Source organism: Artibeus jamaicensis, unplaced genomic scaffold, assembly GCF_021234435.1.
Source record: "Artibeus jamaicensis isolate MK-2021 breed Jamaican fruit bat unplaced genomic scaffold, CSHL_Jam_final contig_851, whole genome shotgun sequence".
Lineage (NCBI taxonomy): Eukaryota > Metazoa > Chordata > Mammalia > Chiroptera > Phyllostomidae > Artibeus > Artibeus jamaicensis.
This window is the reverse complement of record NW_026521986.1, coordinates 13852161-13877714: the sequence shown is the minus strand read 5'-3', so window position 1 is coordinate 13877714 and position 25554 is coordinate 13852161. Positions and strand designations below refer to the sequence as shown.

At 55.6% G+C, this 25554-nt stretch overlaps 1 protein-coding gene across 2 annotated transcripts; it reads left to right on the top strand.

Moving 5' to 3' along the window:
• Positions 1-1565: 1565 nt before the first annotated feature.
• PGF (placental growth factor) lies at positions 1566-15257 on the top strand. Of its 2 annotated transcripts, XM_037126996.2 has the most exons (8): positions 1566-1704; positions 1843-1973; positions 3172-3214; positions 7464-7660; positions 8460-8536; positions 10634-10663; positions 10765-10827; positions 14321-15256. In XM_037126996.2, exons 2-8 carry the CDS (start codon positions 1899-1901, stop codon positions 14346-14348), a joined length of 513 nt encoding a protein of 170 aa, XP_036982891.1. In that variant the 5' UTR covers positions 1566-1704; positions 1843-1898; the 3' UTR covers positions 14349-15256. The 2 variants fall into 2 exon arrangements, with proteins under 2 accessions (XP_036982891.1, XP_036982899.1); XM_037127004.2 differs by lacking the exon at positions 10765-10827 and having other exon boundaries at positions 1566-1973; positions 14321-15257.
• The last annotated feature ends 10297 nt before the right edge of the window (positions 15258-25554 follow it).

Here is a 25554-nt window from a genome sequence, read left to right as displayed (position 1 = left end):
CCCAAGCCCAGGAAGCAGTCTGTCTGCCCCACGAGCCCTAGCATGTTGGACCTTGTCAGTAAGTCCTTCACAGGCCCCACTTAGCCGACTGCGTTCCTGGACCTCTGGCCTTGGGGTGGGCCAGGCAGGGAGGCAGCATTGCTAGCAGCCCCTCGTGGGTGGGCAGGCAGGCAGCAGACACAGAGGTCACTGGGGTGACAGCCGGGGCTGCCTGGCCTCCCTGCTTCTGGCGGGAATGTGCGCTGCAGGGGCCGCCCCCCAGGCCTCCCTCCTCTCCCACACCCAGCTGCCCCCAGCCTCACACCTGGGCCAACCCCTGACCCCAAATCCTGCCAGGTTCTTGTAGCCGAGGAGCCGCACACGGAGGGTGACGGTGGGGGTGAACAAACACTCGAGGACTGTGGGGGGTGCACACAGATGCACAGAGAGATGAACAATCTCACACAGAAGCTGGTGCCAACATTCACACACGGAACAAGACACGCACACAAAGACACAGGATGACATACAAGTTCACAGTCCCCCTGAAATGCACAACCAGACACACTTCCAAGCATACCTAGAGACACAGCCGACACACGCATGTAGTCACATCAGCAGCCAGAGATACCAGGAAGCCAGAGCCACACAGGAGTGCCACTTGCACATACAGTGGACACATACACACTCAGATCACACAGACACTCATAGCACAAGTGGACCGTGACAGTCACACTTGCATGCCCACACAAGCACGGAGAGCTGTCGGCAGACCCCCGCAGAGCTGGAGCGGTCCTTCCGCCCCCTGGGACCAGGAGGAAGTGTTGCGCTAGGCCACGGTCCAGTACACACGTGGCGGGCTCGCAGGGCGGGGAAGGCCACTTCCCACAAGAGCAACGGGATGCCTTGCTGTCTGCGGGCTTGGCCACGAGGAGGGTGTGAGGGGCAGAGAGCCAGTTCTGGAGTCAGGTGGCTTGGGGTTCGTCACTATCAATTACACACAGACACACTTTTTCGAGAGCGTACGTGTATACAATACATCATGCGGGGGCACTCTTGGAACCTCAGTCTCTTCAACCTTAAAATGAGGTTAATAATCCTTTCCCCCTGAGAATCGTGGGATGGCATAAGGGGGCACTGCGAAGGGTCAGACCAAATTGCCGCCTTCCTGGTGGTCCGGGGACGCAGCTCCTGCAGAAGTCGCTGAAGTCTTGAGCCTCGTTCGCAGACTTTGGGCTCCACAGCTGGATTTCCTCCCGCCCTTAAAGGTAGCCAGCCTACAAGCGCGGGAGACACTGGGTCTTGGTGGCCCGGACACCAGGCTGCGGCATGGGCTCCAGCGGAGCTCAGGGTTCCGCGATCTGAGCGTCCCGTCCACGCACTGCGGGACGAGCGCACTGCGGGACGCGCTCACCGAGGGACCAGCGCGCTCCGATTCGCGCTCCGCTCCACGCGACCCCACCGCCGGGGCGGCGGTGCTCCGCCGCTCCCTGGAAGCCTCGTCCGCTGTGGGCGGGGCGGGCCTGGAGCCCCGCCCCATTCGCGGCCCTTGAAACCCAGTCGCCGACCAGCTCCAGTCCCAGAAGGGAGCTGCGTCTGAGCAGGAAGCTGCATCTTCACTGGCCGGCCGGGAGGAGACCTGCGGTCGCGCCGAGAGTCCGACGGACCTTCCCCAGGGGCGCGTCTGCCGTACACCGCCTCGCCCCGCCGGGCGCTTCGCATCAGGTTTCCCAGCCGCAGACTTACCTAAGGGGTCCTGAATTCCCAGGGCTTCCAGAGGATGCTCGGGCCACCAGCGGAGACCTTGGGGTAGTGGTGAGGGTACACACAGCCCCCCACTCAGCGCTTCTCCTCCTGTACCAGGGGCTCCCCCAGGGGGATGAGCAGGGTGACTCTCCTGGCCTGGGACATCTGAGAAGATGCTTGCTATGAGGCTGCTCACTTGCTTCCTGCAGCTCCTGGCTGGGCTGGCGCTGCCTGCTGTGCCCTCCCAGGTAAGACCCCCCCCCCACCCCAGCCTGGCTCCCCTGGTCTTCCCAGCCCCTGAACTCAAAGAAGTCACAGACCCACGCCCGGAAGCGGCACCTCCAAGGATGTCATACATTTCCCTGCAGTCAGGCTGGACCATGCTGTCTGGGAGGAGACCTGGGGCTGGGCTGTCCCAGACTTCAGCTCTGGGGTCTGTCCTGGTGGGGGCAGGGAAGCCGCAGAAAAGGAGGGAGGTTTCCTGTCTGGCCCCTGGAGCCACAGTGGCTTTGCTAAAAGCATCTCTCTGCTAATCCCAGGCCAGTCCCTGGCCTTGTGGTCAGGGTCGAGGCCTGTGACTAGGCAGGCGCCCCCAGGACCTCTGACCTGGTCTGGCGGAGGGGAAGCGGCAGAAGAGCCCGCTGGAGGGGAGGCTGGGTCCTGCCCGAGTAGGGCCTGGGCTGAGCCCAGGGCTCCAGGAGGGGGGGGCAAGACAAGGGGTCCTGCTGTGCCGTCTCTCCCGGGTGGGCAGCCGGAGGTCTGGAGTGCAGGGCCTGGGGAAGTGATCAGGGCCCTTTTCCCAGGAGCGGGGGGAGTCTGGCCAGGAGCCAGCTTGGGCAGTGAGATCCTGACAAAGCCAATGAGCTGCTTTCCCGCTACTTTGTCCCACTGCCCTGGGAGTCCCGGGCTCCAGCCCAGGAATGGGTGGGCTAGGCAGACCCCTGAGGCAGAAGAGCTCCGCCAGCAGCCACCTGCTTGCCTGCTGCAGGACTGGCCAGAAGGGTAGTGTTACCCGCAGCACCAGCTCATGGCGCCACCCGCTTCAGCCCCTCAGCTCCCACCAGCTGATCACCTCTCCCAGCCCCTGGCACCCAGCCAGAGTCGGCTGTACTGGACCCAGCAGGGCTGGTCTGGGGGCTGGGGAGGAAGAAAACCCCGAAGCATCGCAAGACCTTTGGAACACAGAAAGCAGAGTGTCTCCAAAAGCCTCCAGACTCCTATCCTTTCCCAACGAGGAAACGGAGGCCAGAGTGAGGGCTGGGACCCACTCAGGGGCCAGTTAGGTTTTAGTTGGACCTGGAAAGAGGCAGCGCTAAGACAGGGCAGGGAGTGCGTGCAGTGGGGGGAAGGAGAGTAGAGGGGCCTCTGTGCTCTTGCCAATACACTCGGCCCAGAGCACAGAGGCCTGTGGTGGTCCCCCTCATCGCTGCACTGTTCTGTCCACAGCAATCGGCCTTGCCTGCCAGGGACAACTCGTCAGAGACGGGAGGTAAGCAAACTGGGTTGATGTGTGTGCTCACCGACTCCATCCCCCCACACCTCTGCGGAGGATGGGAAGGGACGGGCATGAAGGGTGGGTGCAGAGTGGTATTAAGTTGAGGAAAGTCTGCAAGCTGGCTGATGCCCTGGCTGACAAAGTTGTCAGGGTTTGAGAAATGCCCCCTTCATGACCCAGAGGCCTAGAGAGGTTTATGCCTGGGCCCTGGTCACCCAGAGAGCAGGGCTGGGGCCAGTGTACCCAGGGGCGGTCTAGTTGGTTCAGAGCCCCTTCCCAGCATGATGTCAGGGGGCAGACAGATGAGGTCTTGGAGAGCAGAGTGGGCAGTGAGTGCCAGGGGCTTGATTGGTGGTCTGGGAGCTGGGTGCAGTGAGCACAAAATCAAGAGAATTGGGAGGGGAGAAGGGACCTTCCCAGCAGCCAGCCCTTTCCATTGATTACAAACAGACAGAACATGAGTCGTGCCCTCCCTGGCCTCTCCACTCCCCACCCCGTGTTGCAGCAAGAGGGAATCTTCAAAGGGCTAGATGATTGCCAAAGAGACATACGTGCGGAAAGCAGGATGCTCGTGCCAGGCCCCCTGCCTTGCTCCGCCCTCTCTGCCTCTCCAAGACGTGCGGTGGGGCCACACACCATTTCTGAGGCCTCCCACGGTTCTGTGGAAGAGGAAGCATGTAGGGACACGCATACGCACATACGTGATAGCCAGTGGGAGCTGGGAACACCCTCTCTCCTGGGTCTCAATCCCTGACTGAATCCCTGCATCATACCCAAATCCGCAGTGCCTTGAGCACGGCAAAGCCGGAGGTGGCAGCCCTTGACTTGGTCAGTAACCCTCCCCCTCCCCTTGCTGGGCCCCCTGCAACTGGCACAATATTATGCTCTCTGAGATTTGGGGAGGAGACGATCACCATTTCCGCCCCTTGTCTTTTTGGGTGCTTTTAGTGTATTCCGGGCAATAGCTACCAAAAAAGTCTGAGCCTCGGTTTCTTCATCTGTAGATGAGAGCAGTAGACTACATGATATCTAAGGTTTTTTTCTAAGACTGTAGGATTCTCTGACTCTGTTGAGGGAACACAGGAGCATTTATCTTCTGGGGACCAGGGGGAAGAGGCTTGGAAGTGTCAGTTCATTAGGGCAGGTAACCTGTCATCCTCAACACCAGGGGGGCCTGTGCTGTGGCCAGGGGAAGTCCCGTGAGCTTTGGACCCCAGTTACCAAAATCCAAAAATGCCGTCCCCTCCTACTGGCACTGGACGAGAGACGGCATGGTCTGTACATGGCATCTGTGGATTACGATTACTCCCGTGGTAACAGTATTGGGCATTTAATGTAATTCTGTGTTGACCACAGGCCATGAACTAGGAAGGCATTTGTGTTCTCCAGATTTTACAGATGAAGAACCTGAGGCTCCCAGGGGCCCTTAGAGTTGCCTAAAGCCTTGGACACTCCTCAGTATCCACGGCTGAGCAGACATGAGCTGAGTGTCCTTTGCAGAAAGCTGGCTGTGTGCCCCACCAGTGACTATGGAGAAGACACCTGCTGGGCTTGGGCTGCTGGCCAGCAGTTCTGCCCAACCCTGTGGCCTCCCGGTAGCCTCCCCAGGAGCTCAGTCTTAGGATGAAATATTTCCCTTCTTGAGTATCCTTCGTCCTGGGTGGCGGGCAGCTAGAGCCAGATAGGAGGCTTGCCCACAGAGCTGTCAAGAGCTGAGACCTCACTCGTGGCCCTGGGAGCAGCCCCCCCAGACACAGCCGGCCCAGCCCTTGGCCTGGCGCTGGACCGGGCCACTGCTGCCTTGGGGGCAGGCCTGGGGCTGCAGGAAGTGCTCTCAGGAGTAGCGGAGCAGAGCTCTTTCCTGAGTGCCTCGGCTCACGTCTGGGAGTGGTCACCGCCTGCTTAGCTGACCCCTTACCCAGCCAGTGCCTGTTGTTGCTCCAAAACTCCCAGGCAGTGGCCTCCAGGGATGAATCGCCCTTTTCTCCTGGTGGCTGCCAGGTAAACCAGGCCCAGCTCTCCTCTGTCTCAGCCTTTCCCCAACACGATCTGGCCACGTGGCGGATGTCGGGGCCCTGGAGCCTGGGCCCTGCTGTTGCAGGCTGTGTGGTGGAGAGTGGGGGTGAGGAAAGGAAATCCCTTCTTTTGCCGCCAGGGCTCAGCTGGCTCTGCTTAACCTGGCTGTGGCCCCAACAGCCCAGCTGGATGGGAGTCTGTTTGCAGACTGGTAGGGGGCTGGGGTACCCCTTCTCTGCTGTGTTCCCCTCCCTAATGGCTGGTCCCAGAGGAGGACTCTGAGCCTCCTCTAGCACTTTGTCGGCTGCCTATCCTCTGCTGTTATTTATGTTTTCCAAGGTGGAGATTAAATGTTCAGAGTTACATAGTGTTCATTTTAGACTAAACACACATTGGTGGAGTTACAACAGGGAGGTGCCCCACTGCCGGAGCAAAGGCCGGCTTCCCTGGGGCTGCCGGGCTGCGTAGGGGGAGAGGGGCTTGTTTCTTACTTGGGGGTCCAGGGAGAGTGTCCCAGTGGCCTGGGGAGGTAGGACCCAGGCAGGCGTCTGGCCTCCCTCCCGTCCCTGGGCCCAGCCCCAGTGCCCCCTCCACAGACAAAGCAGAAGGGAGCAGCAGACGCCCAGATAAGCGCGCTTTATTGCCTGTGCGGCCTCCTGGGCCTGCTCCGTGTGGACACACTGCCTCCTGGGTATTTTCCACCAGCTTGCAGCCTTTCCTCGGGGCCTCTGCGAGGGCTGACGTTTATTTTTCCTCTGAGATTACCCTGAGACTCACGTCCTCATAGGCTCACCGGAGTGGACTTTGGCCCCTCCTGCCTCCTAGAAAGGGCTGTGGAAGGAGGTGAGGGGCGGCCGGGAGAACTGCTGTGCTGGGGCAGAGATCTCGGGGCCCCCGGCTGACCCAGGTCCCACATCCTCTCCCACCAGCTGAGGACAGCCATCATGTGTAGGATGGGATGACCCGGAGACAGACATGTTGCCCTGCCCCTGGTCTTGAGGCTGGACTGTGTTTCGTAGACCAGAATCATGGACCGTCTGTGAGAGCTGGGGGAGACCTTAGCAACCATCCATTCCCAACCTGCTCCTTTTTCCCCGGCCGAGCAAGCGGACACACCCAGAAATGTTAAGTGACCTCCCAAAGGTCACACAGTCAGTGTAGGGCCAAGACTAGAAGCCAGGTGTCCGGGTTCTGGCTACTCACTCCTGTGAGCCTCTGTTTGGGACCAGGCCTCAGGACTTCCCCTGAAGAAGCAGCATCTTTTGAGAGATTCCAGATAGGCCCCCAAAAGCTCTTGCTCATGACCACCAGGACATTGTGGGGGTCAGGGATGTCCCTGATCATCTTCAGTGAGCAGTCATCCAATCAATCAGTAATTATTTAGCTTGTGGGACCAGGTGCTTGGGTCCCTGTTCTCACAGAGCCTTAAGCCTGGATTTGGTTGGAAGGGGGATAAGAACCACCAGTGACTGAATGAGGCAAGCGGCGGAGCCTAGTTATACTCAAAGGAGGGACATCTGTTCATCCTAGAGAAGTTGGAGAAGGCTTTGAAGAGGAGGCAGGGAAGTGGGCTTTGAGAAGTGGGTGGTCGGCTGTATTGGGTTAGAGATGAGAAGTCAGGGAGGAGCACAGCCCGAAGGTGGGAGTCGTGCTGATGTGGCCCGGTTTGGTTCCAGGGCTGGTCCAGTGAAATGAGGGGTAGGGAGGGACACGTTGCTGGCTGTCGTCTCGGCCGCCAGGCAGGGGAGCTGGTCTGGAGTGGGGCGGGAAGTGCGGACTAGAGCAAAGGCTAACCCTCCCCTTGGGGCTCTGCCAGCCAGTCTCGCAGATCTTAACTGTTTTTTGGAAATTACCCAAGACCGAGGAAGCACCTGTCCGGCCGGAGAAAGACCCCTTGAGCCTGGGCAGCGGCCAGGGCTCACTCCTCCAAGCTCTGAGGGCACCAAGGCAGGTGTGGGGGCCTGAGCCGAGAACACTGCAGAGAGGTCAGGCCACAGGAATTGCATTCCACTGGAATTTCTGTCTGGCAGGTGTGCTAAGGATCCAGCCATCTTCCCAGAGGGGTCACATCAGCTCGGAGCTGATGGAGCTCAGATAGACTGAGGGCTTCCTGGAGGAGGAGGAGTGGGCTAAATCCGGAAGGCTCTGCAAAGCCGAAGGAGCCAAGACTGGGGCTTTGAGGAGTGGGCCCCTCCTGACCTGACCCAGCCGACTGTGTCCCCTGTAGTGGTGCCCTTCCAGGAAGTGTGGGGCCGCAGCTACTGCCGGTCGATGGAGAAGCTGGTGAACATTGTGTCGCTGTACCCCAACGAAGTGCAGTACATGTTCAACCCGTCCTGCGTTGCCCTGCTGCGCTGCACCGGCTGCTGCGGTGACGAGTCCCTGCACTGCGTGCCGGTGGAGACGGCCAATATCACCATGCAGGTAGGGAGGGTGTCCTCCTCATGTCCCGCCTGCCCCATGTCCACACCCTACTCAGGGGACCACACGACATGGCCACCAGAAGGGACCTGGAGAGGGTGGGAGGGCAGGCCAGGTCACAGGACTGCAGCTGCCTCCCCCTCACCGCCTGTCCCCTCACCACCCAGCACAGTGACCCTCCTCTGTGAGCCCACTCTCCTCCTCCCTTGTCATCTGTCCCAGGCTCTAGCTGAGCCCCACTCCAGGGCCCAGATACCTGGTTTCGGATGGAAAAGATTTGAATCCGCCCAGACTCAGGAAGTCCCTGGTTATACCGAGCGCACTGGTGCCCTGAGCCTCGCTCACACACACACTGTGCAGTGTGGAGCCCTCACCATGTAATGCTGAGCACTGCGCTAGGCAGGCACTTCTTAAACACTGCCTCAACGTTCAGTCCTTCAAGGCAAGTGCTATTCCCATTGTCCGGACTAGGAGCTTGAGGTACAGGTCTATTATTTCCCTTGCCCAGCAGGTGGAAGATCCAAAATTTCAACATACATCTCTCTGAGTCCAGAACATGGGCCGACACTGTCGCTAAGCTGGAGAACATGCATAGAAAGAGACAGGGGCCTCCCTCAGATTCACAAGCAGGTGGGAGGGCTGTTTGCCCACCCACAAAGCAGAATAAGGGCACGTAGTACAAAGGGTGGGAGGAAACGAGGCATCTGGCCCTCCCCCCAAGGCAGGTGTAGCAAGAATGTTGGAAACCTATGGCCGCCGCCCCCCTCCCCAGGCCAGGCGCCCGACCATCCTCTCCCCACAGATCCTGAAGATCGGCTCTAAGAAGCAGTCCTTTTACGTGGAGATGACATTCTCCCAGCACAAGCGCTGCGAGTGCAGGTGGGTCCTCAAGGGGAGGCAGGGACACGCCCCATGCCTCCGGCAGCCTTGAGAAGCGGGCGGTAGGCTTGGCTGGGTTAGCCACGCGGCTGCCCATCCTGCTGCAGGCTTCGCTTCCTCCCTGGCGAGGGAGAGCAGGCGAACCAGGGGCCAGAGGCCGCTGTGCGTTGCCCCGCACCCCCATCTGCGGGTTTTCGCTGAGGAGGTGGTCCCGGTAGTCGGAGCACTGCTGCTGAGAAGCCCCCGGGGCAAAGGAAGCCTGGGTCCCTCTCAGACTTGCAGGGGCTCGGAGCATATCAACCCCCTTCCTCCCAGAGAGAGGAGGCGGCTGCCACAGCACCGGAAGAGACTCTGGGGCAAGGACTTGATAGGCCCGGGCTTAGTTCTGGACCAGGCCGGTGCCTGTAGAAGGGGACAGCCGGGCAGAGGAGCCTGAGGTAGGACGAGCCATGGCAAGAGGAAAGGGCAGAAGGAGGAGGCATTGGGGTTTCTGTAAGACCACACCCATACCTGCCAGAGCCTCTGACCGGCCCGCTCCTGGGGCGCCCGGAATGTTAGTTACCGGGAGGAGCAGGCTCGGCGGTGCCATCCAAGCCTAGTGGGGAGAGAAATGAGCTGAGGGGCTGTGCTGGCGCCCTGGGCCCTGGATGGAGCCACCAGACAAGAGCCACATTCTGGGGCAGGAGGGTGGGGGACCGCCATAATTTATTGTGCCCCTACTGTGTGCTTAGCCCTACACGGGCACTTGAATGTGTTTCCTCATTCAATGTTCAAGTGTTCTTACTCGCATTCAAATGAGAGTTAATTGAGCACCTACTGTATGCCAGGCACTGCCCTGGATGCTTAAGACAGAGTGGTGAGCAAGACAGATGAGGTCCCTGCTCTCATTACAACCCTGGCTGGTAGGTACCGTCGTCGGCCCCACGTATGGATGAGGAGACGGAGGCTTGGTGTGGGCACATGGTTTGCCACCACTTGTGAGCAAACCCCAGCCTGTCCAACCCCTAAGCCAAGCCGACCCTTTTCCATGCTACCTCTCATGGCCATTCTCCAAAAAGTCCAGCACTGCCCCGGACTTGGCCCTGCTTTGTGTCCAGGGCTCTGGCGCCTTCCTGGCCCTGAGCCCAGGCTCCAGGCCGCCTTCGCTATGGGCTCTCGGGGCCCTGCCCCAGTCACTGCTCCCGTCCCTCCCGGCCAGGTTTAGCCACACAACAGTAGGGAAATGAACCCTCCCAGACACAGTGCTGCGTGGTGACCTTTTACACTCCACGTCACCTTTGCCCTCACAGCCACTGTCGGGGCAGGTGGACGAGGAGACTGAGGTTCCGTGAATGTCTCTGACTTGCCCAAGATGGCAGAGACATGACCAGGCAGTCCAAGAGGCCCTGGCTTCCAAGGGAGACTGCCAGCCTAGGGCGACATTCCTTGGCCACGCTGCCCCACACCCCCATCCCTGTTCCCCGAGAAGACGGAGCCCCTGTCCCCTTCCAACAGGCTGACCAGCAGGGAAACCTTTCTTCTCACTTCTGGGCCAACAGCCACAGCTGTGGGGACACAGCCAGGACACGCCTGTGACTCTGGGGCTGCGCTCACCGGCCCTCACTCTCCCCCTCACCCATTCCTCCTGCTGCTGCCTGCAGTGTCTCTTGTCCCCAGAGCAGGGGTGGCAGCGGGGGTGGCAGCTGTACCCCGACAGGCAGCCTTAGCCGGCCTCATTCACTGTCCTTGAGGAAACCCTGAATGCACCCTTGGAACTAAGGGCAGGAACAAGAGAAGAAGTAAACAGAGAAGGCAGGAAAGAACAGGCTCACAAATCCCCAGATTTGATGCCAAGAGGCTGAGAAGAGCAGAAGGTTATGGAAAGGGGCCCCAAGGGGAAATTCGTATCTCTCTTGGTGGGGTCAGCAGAGTCTGGAGTGGGAGCTGGAGCCCAGAGGTCTCTGGCCATGTTCCCCTCACTAGCTCCATGCCACCCCCTAGTGGCTTCAGCACTAACTGCAGGACCAGGACTGCCAATGTCTGAGGGGAGGGGTGGGAGTGGAGGAGCCCCGGCTCACCACCTTCCTGACTCTCCCCTGCCCCTCTCTGTTTCCCCAGGCCTGTGTGGGACCTGATAAAGCCAGAAAGGTAAGTGGCTGGGGCTCCAGGCTTTTCTCGGCTCTGCCAGCCCCTCTCCTAGCATGGGAAACGCCCAGCGACTCTGTCCTGATGCTTTTGGCTTATTGCAGGAGGAGAAACAAGGGCAGTGGGAAGAGGAAGAAAGAGAAGCAGAGACCCACAGTCTGCCACCTGTGAGTGCGCTGGGGGGCCCAGGGGTGACACGGAGGCTGGGCCGGAGGGGAGCTCCCACCAGCAGGAGTTAATGGTCAGGAAGGGGCACAGCAAGGCCCAGAGCAGTGTTAGGGCAGAATAGGGAGCTGCGTCCCTGGAGACCCTAGGGCCCAGGCAGCCTCGGGGGGCCCTGGTTCTCGTCCTGGCTTAGTCCGAGTCTTTGTGTGGCCTTCAGCAAGTCATGTCACCTCTCTAAGCCCAGTTTTTCTTTCCTGTGTAAAATGAGACTTCGGGGGCCCACCAAGCATTTAGTCATTCCAGAAATATTTACCAAGCACTTACTGCCTGCCACGTGTACAGATAAACAAACCAGCAAAGTGCTTGCTCTGAAGTGCTTGCTTACCTTCTGGTGATGCCAAGTCCAGAAGCCGAAAATGTATCCTGGGCTACTTCCCAGAGGCCTCGGGGGAGCAGCAGCCTCCCACGGGCTCTCAGCCCCAGACCCTGTTTCTGTCCCCGCAGGGGGTCTTGGGGTCCACTCGCTTCCTGTCTCCCTATCTGTCCACCTTGGCTTCACACCGGGAAGCCCACATTGGAGTCCAGGCATGAGTGTGAGGCCTGGGAGAGAAGGATCAGAGCAGGGAAAACCCAAATCTGGGAGAGTAAATCGTAAAAACATTTCACATCCGCAGTAACTCAGTCACACCATGGTTCCTTTCAGCTCCAAGACACCAATAGATCATTTTATGCCATGGGACTGGGGCTGACCCACCTGTTACCCCATGGGTCTGCCTCTCCATGAGCAGGGATGTCCACCCCACCCCGGAAGACAGGGATTCTGGGGGAGCTGGTCTCCTCAAGGCATGTGGCCCTCACTCCTCCCCTGGGCCCAAGCAGCAGCGTGGGGAAGGGGCTGGCAGTGTGGTCGGTGCATGGCCCGCGGTCAGGCAGGCCCAGGTAGAGTGCGGCTCATTGCTCCATCTTCCAGGACGGCAGTCTTCAAACATCTCATTCAGGGGCCTCCTGAAACAGCCTCAAAAACCCATGTGCTCCCTTGCTCATTTTTTAAAAATAATTTTAATCCTCACTGAGAATATGTTTATTGACTTTAGAGAGAAAGGAGAAAGAAAGAGATAAAGAGAAAGAAAAAAAAACATTGATGGAGAGAGAAACATTGATTGGTTGTGTCCTGCATGTGCCCTAACGGGGGACCAAACCCAGAACCTTGGTACGATCCCTGACTGGGAATCAAACCAGTGACCTTCTTGTGCACAGGGCAATGCTCCAACTAACTGAGCTGCTCGGCCAGGGTCCTTGCTCATTTTTAAGTTATCATTGAACATTTCCACCAAAATTATACGTGGTTGCAAAGATATAATTTCTGGCATGTTATAAAAAGTAATGTTTTAATATAAAGCCGCTAAATTCTTCAGCTGTATCCTATGGAATAAGACATGTTAATTTAATACCATCATCCACTTTAAAAAGAAATGAACAACAGACACGAAAAATATAAATATTTGCATTGCTTCTTTTTTCCTTGAATTTATATTTTCATTTGACTTCCCCCACAGAATTTCAGTCTAAGTAATTATTTTTAATGTTCAAGTCTTTTATATATCACCTTCTCATCTATAAAAGATATACATTATCACTTTGTGTATCTGCTACGATAATGTATATAAGTTTGAATTATTTTAAATTTCCAACAAACATAAACTCCAAATTAAATTTTCTCCTGGAATGAACTGTCACCATAATTATTAGTAGTACCAGTTGATCAAAACAGCACAGATGCATTATATTTCAATCAGTGTTAAACATAAAAGTGCAATCCATCTCATTAGGGATGCATCTCAATGAGGTGGGTGTGGCTACCTCTTTCAAGTAACGAACCAGTTCAGGGCGTTACCTCTTGCAGGACTGAAACAGGGTTTAGCCTATGTTCAAGCCCTGTTCACCATTTCACGTAGCTGAAAAGGGTGAGAAACCAGGCTGACACCAACCCATAAATGGGACTAGATGTCAGTCACTTGAGCTCTTCGACCTAAGAGTCATCCTAACCTGTAGAGAATTTTTAAGTTTATTTGAGCCATACTGACACTTGCCAGGGAGCAAAACCTCCATGGACTGAGAAATCGTCCCAGAGAGTGGCAGTTTGCAGCTTATTTTGTGCATGAGAATCACAAGAGGAGATGTAAGGAGACCTAAGGAGGGCGAAATCGTCGGTGGCAGATTAGGGTGGCCAGAGAAAGCCACGTGGGGAACTCTCTGGGAATGGATAAAAAGTGAGGCAGAGAGACGTGTGCTCCTCACACAGGATGGCCACACTCACAGCGCACTGAGGTGGCGTGCGGGGGAACGAGGGAACAGTGAAGGGCTGCGGTCTCTGCTTCGAGGCCGTGCTCTGACGGGTCTGGAAAAGGAGATCACGCTGACATTTCAAAGGTATGTTACCTTAGATGCACGAAGACAGTGAATAGGCTCAGTTACGATAAAGACGGACTCTGTCCAAGAAGCTACTGGCCCGGGATACGACTCCCTGCCATGACCCTCTTCGGTGTTCAGACCATCCTGTGTGGTTACCCTGGGTCTCTGAGTTTGCAGGGCGGGCCTCCCCTGAGCTTATCAGGTTTAGGATGTGGACCCTTTTTCATCCACAAACTCCTTCCAAGTTACCTGCCTAAACCTCAAGGGGATCGAGTAACAACAGTTCCTTCTCGTGACCCATTAGCGGACAGTTCGCTCAAGTTCTTTAATCTCGTTTGAAAGCAAAGGCTTGGAAACCACCTGATTTGCAGAAGGCTTGGCTACCCAGTCATTTACTTATATTTTCTTTCCCAACACCTGCACCCGTATCTCACGCTCTTCTCTGTTCAGTGACCCCTGGGTACTTTTGCCTTGGGGCAAAGTATTATCTTGGCATCAGAAGTGGGTGGGATGCTCCCAGGTAGAAAGGCAATTAACTGTGAACTCTCAAGATAGTGGGGAAGCAGACCTCTCAGGCAGGCCGTTTTCAGGCGGGGCACCAAAAGTGAATCCCTTTAAAACCATTGATACTCACACACATCTCGGGCAATCTTGACGTATATCTGGGGGCACCAGTACCCTGGTTTGAAGACTGCTGTCCCAGACTGATGAGAAGTGTTAGAGTATGGAGCCAGACTGGGCCCATGTCACCGACTAGCTGTGTGACCTTGAATAGGTTTCTTAACCGCTCTGAGTCTCAGTTTCCTCATCTGCAAAAGGTTGATAACAGAGCCTTCCTCGTGAGATATTATTAAGGGTAAGCGAGAGAGTGCTTAGCGCAGGGCTGGGCGCCTGGGCGCGTGCTTGGTGAAGGGTCGCTAATGGCTTGTTTTTGGCCTTGGTGCAAGCAGATATCCTGGCATGCTGCAATCTCCGTGCACCCTGTCCCAGCTTCCCTTCTGGGTTTGTCCCCCCTCCTGTAGGAGGGGAACCCCCCACCCCACAGTGTGCTGATACCTGCTTTCTGTGCTTGATCTCCGGCAGGTGCGGCAATACTACTCCTCTGAGGTAACCAGCCCTTCGGAGGAGAGAGACCCCACACCCGGCTCCTGTATTTATTATCATCACACTCTCAGTTACCTCCCTGCTGGCACCTGCCCTCTATTTATTAGCCAATTGTATCCCTGCTGAATGACTCGCTCCCTCTAAGATGAGGGACAGGACCCTCAGGAATTCAGTGCCTTAAACAGAACGTGAGAGAAAGAAGGCAGCCATGGATTGCGTATGTGCCAGCTTGGGAAGAAGCGAGACATGCGGCTTTGTCAGGGGCAAGTCGGGGCCCAGAGGCCCCGGGGGTCTCCAAGGGGCTGGAGAGAGGAGAGAAGAGGGGGAACCCACTGCCTGTCCCTGGGCCTGGGGCTCTGCACGGACCAGAAGCCCTTGCTTTGGAAGCTCCTGGCGAGGACAGGGGTGGGGGGGGATTGCTCCAGCAGCTGCAGCCATGGCCCGGCTGAGTGGGAGGCAGGCAGGGGTGGAGGCATCCTGTGGCTTCCTCTTCCTGGCCAGGGTTCTGCACCCTGAAGAGCAGACCGTGCAGCTCTGGAGAACAGTGGGCACCTGGGGCCTTTGTCACTCCCAGTCCCCTGTGGTTTCTCCTCATATTTGGACACTGCTTGTTCTTTGTGGCCAAGGAAGGCTTCCCACTTTGCCCCTGTCAAGGACACAGGCGAAGAGTGGGCCCCAGGCTGGACATGGAGCGAGCTGCCCTGCATGGCTGCCTGACCGCCAAGCCAGATTCTCTTGAATAAACTTATTCTAGTCTGGAATCAGCTTCTCCAGGGGAGTGTGTCTGCCGGAACAGTGGGCAACAGCAGAAAGTGGAAGCGGGACAGAAGGTGGGATCGTGGGCCCCAAGCCTGCCCCCGGAGTGGCTCCAGCCTCTCCTGCAGCGTCCTGGGGTGTCTTCCTCCCGGCCACTTTAGGCAAAAAACCCGAGGTCTACTCTTCTCATGAGAAGAAAAGGAAACCCTTTCATCTTAAGGTTTCCTAAGATGGAGTCTTGGCCTCAAAGTCGAGGGACCCTGGCCCCAGTCTCCTCTGAACATCTTCAAATTCAAGAGCACAGTCCCCTCCCCCTCGCCCCAGGGCCACCTCACACCCAGCCCAGGGCCTGGTCCTCTGGACTCTGACTGAATGGGGGGCGCCCCAGCTCCTCAGGTCCTGGCCCCCCAGAGAACAGAACTGCGCACCTCCAGCCTGCTGAGTGCAGGGGTGTGCTGATGCTTTTGGGTTTTCTCTTCCTCTTCCTCCCCACCTTCCCCCACCTTCCTCCTGAAGGCCTCCACGTGAAATAAGATAAAATGCTTTAACAAGCTTTTCATTGCGAACCACACGGTATCAGACTCCCATCTACCTCTGACCTGAAAGGCACATGGTTCCGTTGTCGCCGTGCAGGTGGTGGAAGGGGAGTCCCCCACGGTCTCTCACTGCAGGCTGCTCACGACAAGGCCATGGCCCGGGGCAGGCCCACCTCGGGCTTTGGAGGGGAGCCGGGAGCAGTCCAGTGGGTGGGGTGTCCCTGCTGAGGCAGCTGCCCTTGGCAGTCTGTTCACTGAGGCCTGGGCGCCCCAGAGGACACTCTGGTCAGGGTGTGCTTCTGGCTGGCGGTTACACAGGCGGGGTGTGCCAGCTGCAGAGGACATGCTCTGCAGAAGAACCTCACTTTCTCTCCTGCTTCTCCTGTCCTGGGTTGCAGCCATTCTGAGCCATTGCCTTTGATGGATTGAGAGCTGAAAATAGCACCCTTCTCCCCCTTCACTGGGCCCTGGCTCCGCCCCAGGGACCCCAGCCCCTCAGTTCCTGTAGCATATCCAAGGCTCTCAGCTTCACAGATCACCCACGTGGAACTCCGCCTCCCCACCCAGGCTGCAGGCCCCTGTGAAGAGCTAGACAGCGGCGCAAACACCTGCCCCCTCGGCCAGGAGCAGTGGTAGTGAGCAGGACAGGAACTGACCGGCCCATGTGACCCGCCTGGATCAGTTAGGCCCCCAGCGGCCCTTTCTGTTTGCCCTTCCTGTGCATGTGCAGCACCACCTGCACAGGGGACACTGTCCTGGGCGCCAAGGACCCAGGGCGGAATGAGGCACACCCGGCTCTGCCCTCGCAGATGCTGCGTTTGGGCGGAGAGACCATAATCATGAGCCACAGGACACTGGGTGGACCTTTTGTTGCTCCAACTGGTGACTGGACCTGAGGAACTAAGGAAATTGAACTAAGGAAAAAGGGGCCTTGAGTCCACCACACTCCAGAACAAAGGAACAGTTTCAGGCTGGGCACATCTGCCTGCAGGGTTTATTAAGAGACGGCTGAAGTCATTCTGCTAGGCCCAAACATCACCCAGCACCCCCTGGAGCGCCCTCCATAAGCCAAAGATCAGGGAGGGTGAAGGGAGGGAGAGGGAAGGGAGGCGCCAGAGACCCGGGTCGCTGGTCCCTCTCCCTCCACAGCCTGGAGCTGGATTTGCCCACTTCTGGCTGAATGAGAACCAGGGGGAGTGGATAACTGAAGAGCGACAGGGGGCAGAGAGAGGGGACCTTTGGAGCATCCAGCAGGAGTTTCCCGTGGGTCAGGAGATCATGGTGAAAAGTGGTGGCCATGAGTATCCTTGTCCACAGTACCCCAAAAGGGAGGTGTGGAGTGGGGGGACCCCATAGCTACAGGCCGTGGGTGTAGGGTTGGGGCGATGGCTGAGTGGAGGGTATCAGATGTAGAGCTGGAAAGGAAGCACGTCGGGGAACAGTGCTGTGGGGTGGCCCTGAGGTTACCAACAAGAAAGTCGGTGCCTGGATGCCTGTCATGCTAGGCACCGTCATAGCCAGAGAAGGAATGGCCACAGCTAAGAGGGACTTCCCCCGATTTCTCCCTCCTGCCCTGTGTGAAAGGAAGAGGGAAGTGGGCCCTGGCTGGTGTAGCTCAGTGGATTGAGCTGGGGCCTGCGAACCAAACAACTGTGGTTCAATTCCCAGTCAGGACACATGCCTGGGTGCACAAGAGGCAACCATACATTGATATTCCTCTCCTTCTCTCCTTCCTTTCCCCTCTGAAGATAAATAAATAAAATCTTTAAAAAAAAAATAAGAGGGAAGTGGGGAGGAGCGTGGGGCCAGACCATGTCCCTTTCCGAGTCCTTGAGCCCAATCCAGGCCCTGTCGTGGGTAGAATGTGTGATACTTAAACTGGACGGAACGGTCTACATGTAGCTGCACCTTTAATACATGAAAGTGACAGGGACATTAGAAGACCAGCCCAAATGCTACCAAGACACAAGAAAAGGAGAATCAACATAGTTCATCTAGAAGCAATGATGACAGAAAAAAACAACCCAGGTTTGTTTGTACTTTCACTGTTCCATAAGCCGGTTACAGATGTAAACAAAGAAATGAACCAGGAAATGTCATTGCCCAAATGTGGCTCTGGCACGTTAGATACAGCCTCGACTTCTCTGACATTCCTCCCCACGAGGGAAGGTCTCCCGTCCCTCCTTTTGAATCTCAGTTGACCAGGCTCTGCTTCGACCCACAGAGCGCGGCAGAAGGGACCCTATCAAAGTTCCAAGTTCTTTCAAGAGAACTGGAAGCTTCTGCCTTGGTCTCTTGGAACCCCGAGCTCCCACGTAAGAGGTTCAGTGATCATGAGGTCCCTGTGTTGGGAGAAAGCCCAGACCAGGCGTGTGGAGGTGTGTGGAGAGCCAGGTGCTGGGCCAGCCTCCAGGTGTTCCGGGCCCCCAGCCTGCACGGTCATCTCAGCGGAAGCCCCAGCCCCGTGGAGCAGAGACAGCTGCGCTCTGATCAACCTGTGGAATCATGAGACGTGGTAATAACAAACTGGGGCTGTCTGTCAGGCGGCAATAGGGGCTGAACAGAAAGTAAGGAAAGGAGGTGAGACAGCGTTTGGGGGAAAGCGCTGTAGACTGGGCAGGCCTCTCTGCGGAGGTGACATTTGTGGTGAAGTTTGAAGGACAGCAAGGAGTTCACTCCAAAACAGAGGACAAGAGTACAGAGCACTCCAAACAGAAGGCAACGCCGATGTGACAGTTTTGGCAGGGACCCCACGTGGCTGGAGGGGAACAAACACGAGATGTGCTGTTAGCGGCAGACAGAGGACAGAACCTGGAGGCACTGCAGGGTTGGGAGTTTGAATTCGGTTAGAATGTGGAGGGGAACCGTCGGAGGGTTTCAAACAGGAGAATGAAGAGATTATTACATATCTTTCTTTGTGGAGACCCTTCTGTGTGGAGAGTGGACCCCAGGACACAAAACCAGAGGACCAAATACCACTTACAAGGCTGTAGCACATCCGAGCAACCGATCATAACGGCTCAGTTTGGAGGGAGAGAAGTAGAGGGTTCGGTCTTAATTCCTCCAGGGAGCTGGGTACCCTGATTGTGCATCCGTGAGCACTGTTGAGTCTGCCAGGAGCAGGTGTGGCACGGGTACGGGGGCAAAATACACTAGTATGTGAAAGTCTTCCCGGTTTCCCACTTACTGAAGAAAATCGCATGCCGTGAGAAACAAGGAGACTAGGAGAGGGGTTTTAGCTGAAAAGGCTGAGCTGACTACCGAGGACTAAGAGAAGCAGGCTGAAAAACGGATTGAAAAGACTTCCAGGCTGCATCTAGAGAAAGAGCTGGGGGTTTGCAGATGTAAAAGCTTCCTATGATTAAGACAAAGTGGGGAGTGAAGGGAGGGTTTTGAAAAGTGCTGCTACACTTCCCTCCTGTCGAAGTTCCTAACGTTCTTTGAGAGACACTCACTCCAAAGGCAGAGACCCAGCCCAGTGGGAAGCCTGGATTAGGTGGAGTTAGACAGAGAGAGATCAGAAGACATAGTCTCTGACGTTACAAAGTTAGTCAAAGGGATCAGATACGCACAGGTGACTATAAAAGGCAAGAAGAACACATGGCTTAAGCACATGCTGATGAGGTGTTGTTAAAGAAATCTCAGATATTTGAGATGACTTCCACATTGGGAGAAGCAGCGCAGGCTTTGCATTTGAGCCGTGACTCGAGGAATAGACCACACTGAGCTTGGGGAGACGACTGGCGAAGGTGTTCTAGATCCGCGCCACCCGTCAGCGAAGACCGAGAGGTGGAAAACCCAGAGCGGTGTAGGGATTTTCACATGGTTCCGTTTTGATGCTGAAGTATGTGAAGCAGACAAGTGAGAGAGAAAGCTGCCAGGTGGGCTGGGCCTTGGATGCCACCCTAGGTTGTTAGGGCTTTGCTAGGCCGTAGGAGGCACTGAATTTTTTAAGCAGGAAAATATTTAAGTGGGAGAGTCACATGGTCTTGGAATTTAAGGCTGAAAGTAAATTTACAAAGAGTTCATTTCTATCTCCTTATTTTACAAGTGAAGAAGGTAAGGCCCAGGCTTGTCCAAAACCATGGAAGTTAAGTAAGCCAGAATTTTATTTTATTTATTATTTTTGTAAAGATTTTATTTAGCCCTGGCTGGTGTAGCTCAGTGGATTGAGAGTGGGCCTGTGAACCAAAGGATTGTGGTTCGATTCCCAGTCAGGCCACATGGCTGGGTTGCAGGCCAGTCCCCAGCAGGGGACACACAAGAGGCAACCACACATTGATATTTCTCTCCCTCTCTCCTTCCCTTCCCCTCTAAAGATAAATTTAAAATATATATTTTACTTATTCATATTTAGAGCAAGGGGAAGGGAGGGAGAGAGGGAGAGAAACATCAATGTGTGGTTGCCTCTCATGCACCCAACTGGGGACCTGGCCCATAACCCGGGCATGTGCCCTGGTTGGGTAATCAAACCAGTGACCCTTTGGTTTGCAGGCCGGCATTCAATCCACTGAACCACACCAGCCAGGGCTAAGTAAGCCAGAATTTTAAAGTTTACTAGTAATGGCCCTGGTCACATAGCTCAGTCAGCTAGAGCATCATCCTAATACGCCAAGGTGGTGGGTTCAATCCCTGGTCAGAGCGCATACAAGAATCAACCAGTGGATGCATAAAATAAATGAAACCGTTATCAGTGGAAAACAAGTTCTTGTGGTATCTTGAGGAAAAGAATTTCCTGAGACCTGCGTGAGAGGATGAGGCTCCATCAAGAACTTCACTGATGATGTAAAATTAGGGGGGTTCCCCTTCTGACTTCCTGATGTCCCTTCTCAGTCCATGTCGCCACGGAAAAAGTCCTACCCTGTCCTCAGTGGGACCAACACAAAAGCCAGTGCCTAGAGTTTCTGCTCCACGTTCAAGTCCAGCCCAGCCCAGCATCCCACTAGCTTAGCGTGCGTTTCAGCTGCAGCCCGGTGCTGGGCTGCAGGGTTCAGTCTCCCCCGTGGGACCTGCGTGTGGAGTCCGCGTGGCCGCCAAGGCCCCGTGGCTGTGGAGCGAGGATGCGCAGGTACAAGTGCGAGCGAGGGTCACAGGCGAGGGGGGGGTGCTTCTTCGGTCCCCTGGGCTGGGATGAGCCAGGTGCTTTTTCAAAGGAAAGGGTTGCTTTTTCAATCAACTTCCCGAGTTTTCTTAGGCCTGCCCCCTCGTTAGGTGGACAGGCCTCTGTGGTCTGTAACCTCCCCTGTGCGCCCCAGCAATCAGATACCCGGGGTGGGGAAGGGAGCAGCGCTGATGGCCGGGCAAGGCTGAAATTCCCTGGGGCACGATGCTGCAGCTTCCCGGTGACGCAAACAGCCAGCGCTCCCCAGTGTGTTAAGCTCACTGTCTGAGTCCCTTTGCTCTCCTTTTCCAGGTAAATACTGATGGTAACAAATGACAAATTAGTATGTTCTCTCTCTCTAAATTCAATAAAAACATTAAAAAATTTAAAAACTGCTTTAGCTGGTTAAAATAATACTACTATTATTCATAATAACATCGATAATAAAATTCACCAGTGAGAGACTGAAATGGAACCGAACCCAGATCTGCCCCCAGATCTGCCCCCACCACACCGTCTCCCCCTGAGGGTGAAGAGCAGTGGGGGGTGGGGGGGGGGTCCGTCTGCTCCAAGCCTGAGAAGCAAGCCAGACATCGGTGAGGTGCGGGGACAGAATAGGCCCCTCCACAACTCTGGTGGGAAATCTAGGCCCCAGACCGAGCGGTGACAGAACTTTGGTGTGAGAGGTGGCTGTCTGTCAGCACCCGAGCCCAGCAGCTATGTCCCTAGATAAGGCGAATACTTCCCTTTACCAAGCAAAGCCTGGAATGTTCTCCCGCCCCCGACACTGGCTGTGACTGAGGCCCATGAGGGCCTGGCCCCTGCTAGCGCTGGGTGGGCCCCGCCCCAGAGGCCATGGGGCTCTAAGCTAAAAAGATGGTATGTTTCTAGTCCCTGGGGTGACTTCATTGCCACGGACAGCACCAGGCAGGACAGCCAGTCAGGGAGGAGGTGGAGGGCTGCCTCGCAGAGTTGGGCCCCCTCCCCATTTCTCCCACTGAGAGGGTGTTAACGGAATGACAGGAAGAAGGTCCTGCTGCCAGACTGACCTCTCGTCCAGCCACTCTGGACTCAGAGTAGGAGAGACCCCCGCTTGCAGAATGCCAGTTTTCCCTTTCCCTTCTCTCTGCTCTAAGGCCCCTGCCCCCCAACCCACCAGCTAGCAGCCAGGACCACCCAGGAGTTCCCCCATGGGCTGCACCTAGCCTCGGTGCTCACACACCGCACAGGCCCACTGTGCTGGCTGTTTACAGACATATGACCGCCCACCTGTCGCCCCCAGCAGGGGCTGGGGTTTGGAATGTAATGGTGATATCTTTTTCTCCTTGAGCTCTTTATCCCCCTCAGAGCCCTCTCTGCCACAGTCCTCTTTTGAAGCCTTCTTACTTGCCAGACAAGTTGGAAGAAAGTACTAAGAGGGTGAGAAATTTACCCAAGGAATTTCAGCCCCAGAGCTCAGGGCGGCTGGCAGCCTGCCAGGCTGCTGCACAGCCAGCCAGCTGCTGGGGCCAGACCCCGGGGCCAGCCTGTGGGGTCACGGAGGTCATCATGCGGGAGGGAGTGCCCAGCCAGGACCTGGGGCCTTCCTGGATCTGTCCTCCCAAATCGACTGGAATGCGGCTTCTCACCAGGCGCAGGTACCAGACAGGGACCTGGCCCTGAGCAAGTCTGCCAAGGTTAACAACGCGAGTCCAGGTGATGATGCGGGTGTGTTTACTGGAGCTGTGGCCTGGAGCAGAAGCAACGGGAGAGAGCCTAGGCTGGGCTGCCTGAACTCACTGGAAGTCAGGGAAAAGGGGACCTTGGGGCCAGATTCAGCGGGGGTTAGCTGGGGACAAGCTGCCATTGCCCATTGCTGCCCTGGTTGCAAGTCTTGTGGGGGCCCTTAGAGTTTAGCAGATGCCCGCCTGTGGGGGAAGCAGAGGGGGAAGCTGGCTGCTCCCCAGAGGGGAGGGAGAGGCCACGTGCTGGGTCCTTTGTCTTGAGGCTTTTCTCTCTCACTTGGTGCAGGAGTCTTAGGGGAGGTCTCAGGGAGAGTCTCAGTAAGATATTCATCAGTGCTCCAGGTGTGCGCTTTCAGGGTCGTGGTCACTGATTGGTCAGTGACAGAGCAGGTCGTTCTTAGTCACCTCACAGCCGCCGGTCCTGGCGTCGCCTACCTGGCTTCGCTGCTTTTCTGGGCCTGGAACTGAAATATAACTGAGGCCCAGATGTCATCTCTAGGGAGGTGACCTTCTCTATCTGGCTGTAAATTGCTTGGCCAGTCCGTTCAGCCATTTGCCTCAACCTCCCTGTTTCACTAGTCCTGGCTTACTGGCCCCACTCAGAGGGAGTAAGACTCTTCTCTCAAAACCAAGTCCTGAGTGCGGATCCAGGAGACTCTGGGCGCCCCTGGGACCCCTTTTTAGAAGTCAGCCCTGACAGGGCAGGATGAGCTGCAGCAGCACTGGCTCCGGGTGGGCTGCTGCACCGGGACCCTTCGGCTCGTTGTATATAGGACTTCCCTGCAGCCCCCGCCCCTTACCTGAGCAGAAAACACCCCCTCTCAGGAAAAGACTCACTGTTCTGTGGCTGTAGTGACCAGCAGCTCTGAGAACCCGTTAGAAACCGGGTTTACAGCACCACTTGCTGCGGTAACCCCCCTGCTCCTGAAACCGTGCGCATCACCAGTAATTACCTTCTGAGACTCACCGTCGGTCACAGCCTCACTCGCGTGTCCCTGCTTCTAGGCCAGCCGGCTTCTGAATGCCCTGAAAGCTGACTCCTCTCCCAACTCCCCCGAACCCCCTGTGAGACTCTCTCCCTCCGCTCCCCCCAGACGGGGCCTCGCCGGTACAGCCCTCCCTTCTTAAGCAAGGAGTAAACTCAGCCTCTTGTTTCAGATGTTGAATGGCTACATCTTTTTTTTTTAATACTTCCTCCCCCAAATCTTCCTTATAGTCTATAACAGAAATCCAGAGAATGAGCAATACACTCTTTTCTGTCCGGTTTGGTATAAAGTTGACCTGCGCTGGGGCCAGAAGCCGCTTCCTTCTTACTCCTCTGCCCTCCCCTAACATCCCAGCTCCATCCTGGACCCACGTAAAGCATCTGCAAGACAAACAAACCTCTCTTTTGATAAAGTGAATCACTTCTCTTGGCATAACTTTTATGATGTTGTGTTATGTCAAAAGACTCCTTCCTCCCACTATCGGGCACAAAGACAGGAAGAATGGAGGAGTTGAAGGAGACAGGCTGTCACTTACTCTTCCCGGCTGATACCACAGTGAGATTATAATATACTTGTTACTTTGTAACTTGCCTTTTAAACCTAATACATTGTAGTCATTTCCTCCATGACGTTAGACATCCTCCTACAATATGACTTTTTAAAAAATATTGTATTTATTTATTTATTTTAGGATTTTATTTATTTATCTTTAGAAGGGAAGGGAAGGAGAGAGGGAAAGAAATATCCATGTGTGGTTGACTCTCCTGCGTCCCCTGCTGGGAACCGGCCTGCAACGCAGGCATGTGCCCTGACTGGGAATCAAACTGCAATTGTGTGGTCTGTAGGCTGGCGCTCAATCCATTGAGCTACACCAGCCAGGGCTACAATATATAACTTTTAAAGCACTGAAATACATTGCATCATTCAGCTATCTCATAATTTGATGACTAGATCTGTTGTTGGATATTTAGGTTCTCTTTTTTGGTTATTGCTGTAATAAACAATGCTACAAGGAACATCCTTGTGGATGTCATTGTGTGTAGAAGTCTCTCCCATCACAAAAATCCCTCAGTGGCGCATGCTCCCTCCCAGGGCCTCCATGTCTTGCTCTTGGGCATTTGAGCGGTGTCTACGCTTGCTGTCCCTTCCGTGGTGTTTCCACTCACTACCATAACACAGCCTTGCAAAAGCGACCCCAGAGATTTCCATGGTGCCCATCAGAATTTTGTTGTTCTTAGAATTAGACTCCCAAGCCTTTCTTCAGCCTGGAAGCTTCCATGAGGCCTGACCACTGCCTGCCTCTCCAGTCCTATCTCATGCCGGTTTCTCTAAGGTCTAACATTTATCTTTTCTAGTTCTGCAATTGGTGCTGCCCCTTCGGGACCTTTGCTCATGCCGTTTCCTCTGCCAGGAAACCCCTCCCCGCCTCCCACACCCAACCTCTCAACCTTGCCGACCAACAGACTCGCATCGCCCATAACTCAGCTCAGAGGCACTTCCTCAGGAAAGCACCCCAAACATCCTTCTCCATCGCACTGGGCCTAGTGCTCCATCAGAAGCTCGTGAAGCACACTGTCCACCTCCTCATTGTGCTAAGCGATATATTCTGAAAAAAATCATCTAATTATACATGTCTAATTTAATGCATAATTTTTAAACTCAACTTTAACATCACAAATATATATACCAATTTATTCTGTCCTTTAAAAACATAGAAGATTAAGGGGAATTGTGGCGTTTGTTTGACCACTGCCTGCTCCCTCCCCCAAGTCCAGGCCCCAACCCCCACCCCTGGGTAGTGCCGCTGTTGGGAGCATAGCGTCATCAGCCTAGTGGTTCAGAGCTTGGGTTTCGGAGCCACACTGTCAAGGTGTCATTCCTGGTGTTCCTGCTTCACTTGAGCAAATCACTTAACCTTTCTCTGTCTTACTATTGTCAAGGATTAATGATAGTAACTAACCCTGGCTGGTGTGGCTCGGTGGGTTGGGCTTCATCCTACAAACCAAAAGGTCAGGGGTTCGATTCCTGGTCAGGGCCTGGGTTTTGGGCCAGGTCCCCAGGTTGGAGGTACGCAAGAGGCAACTGATCAATGTTTCTCTCGTGCATCAAT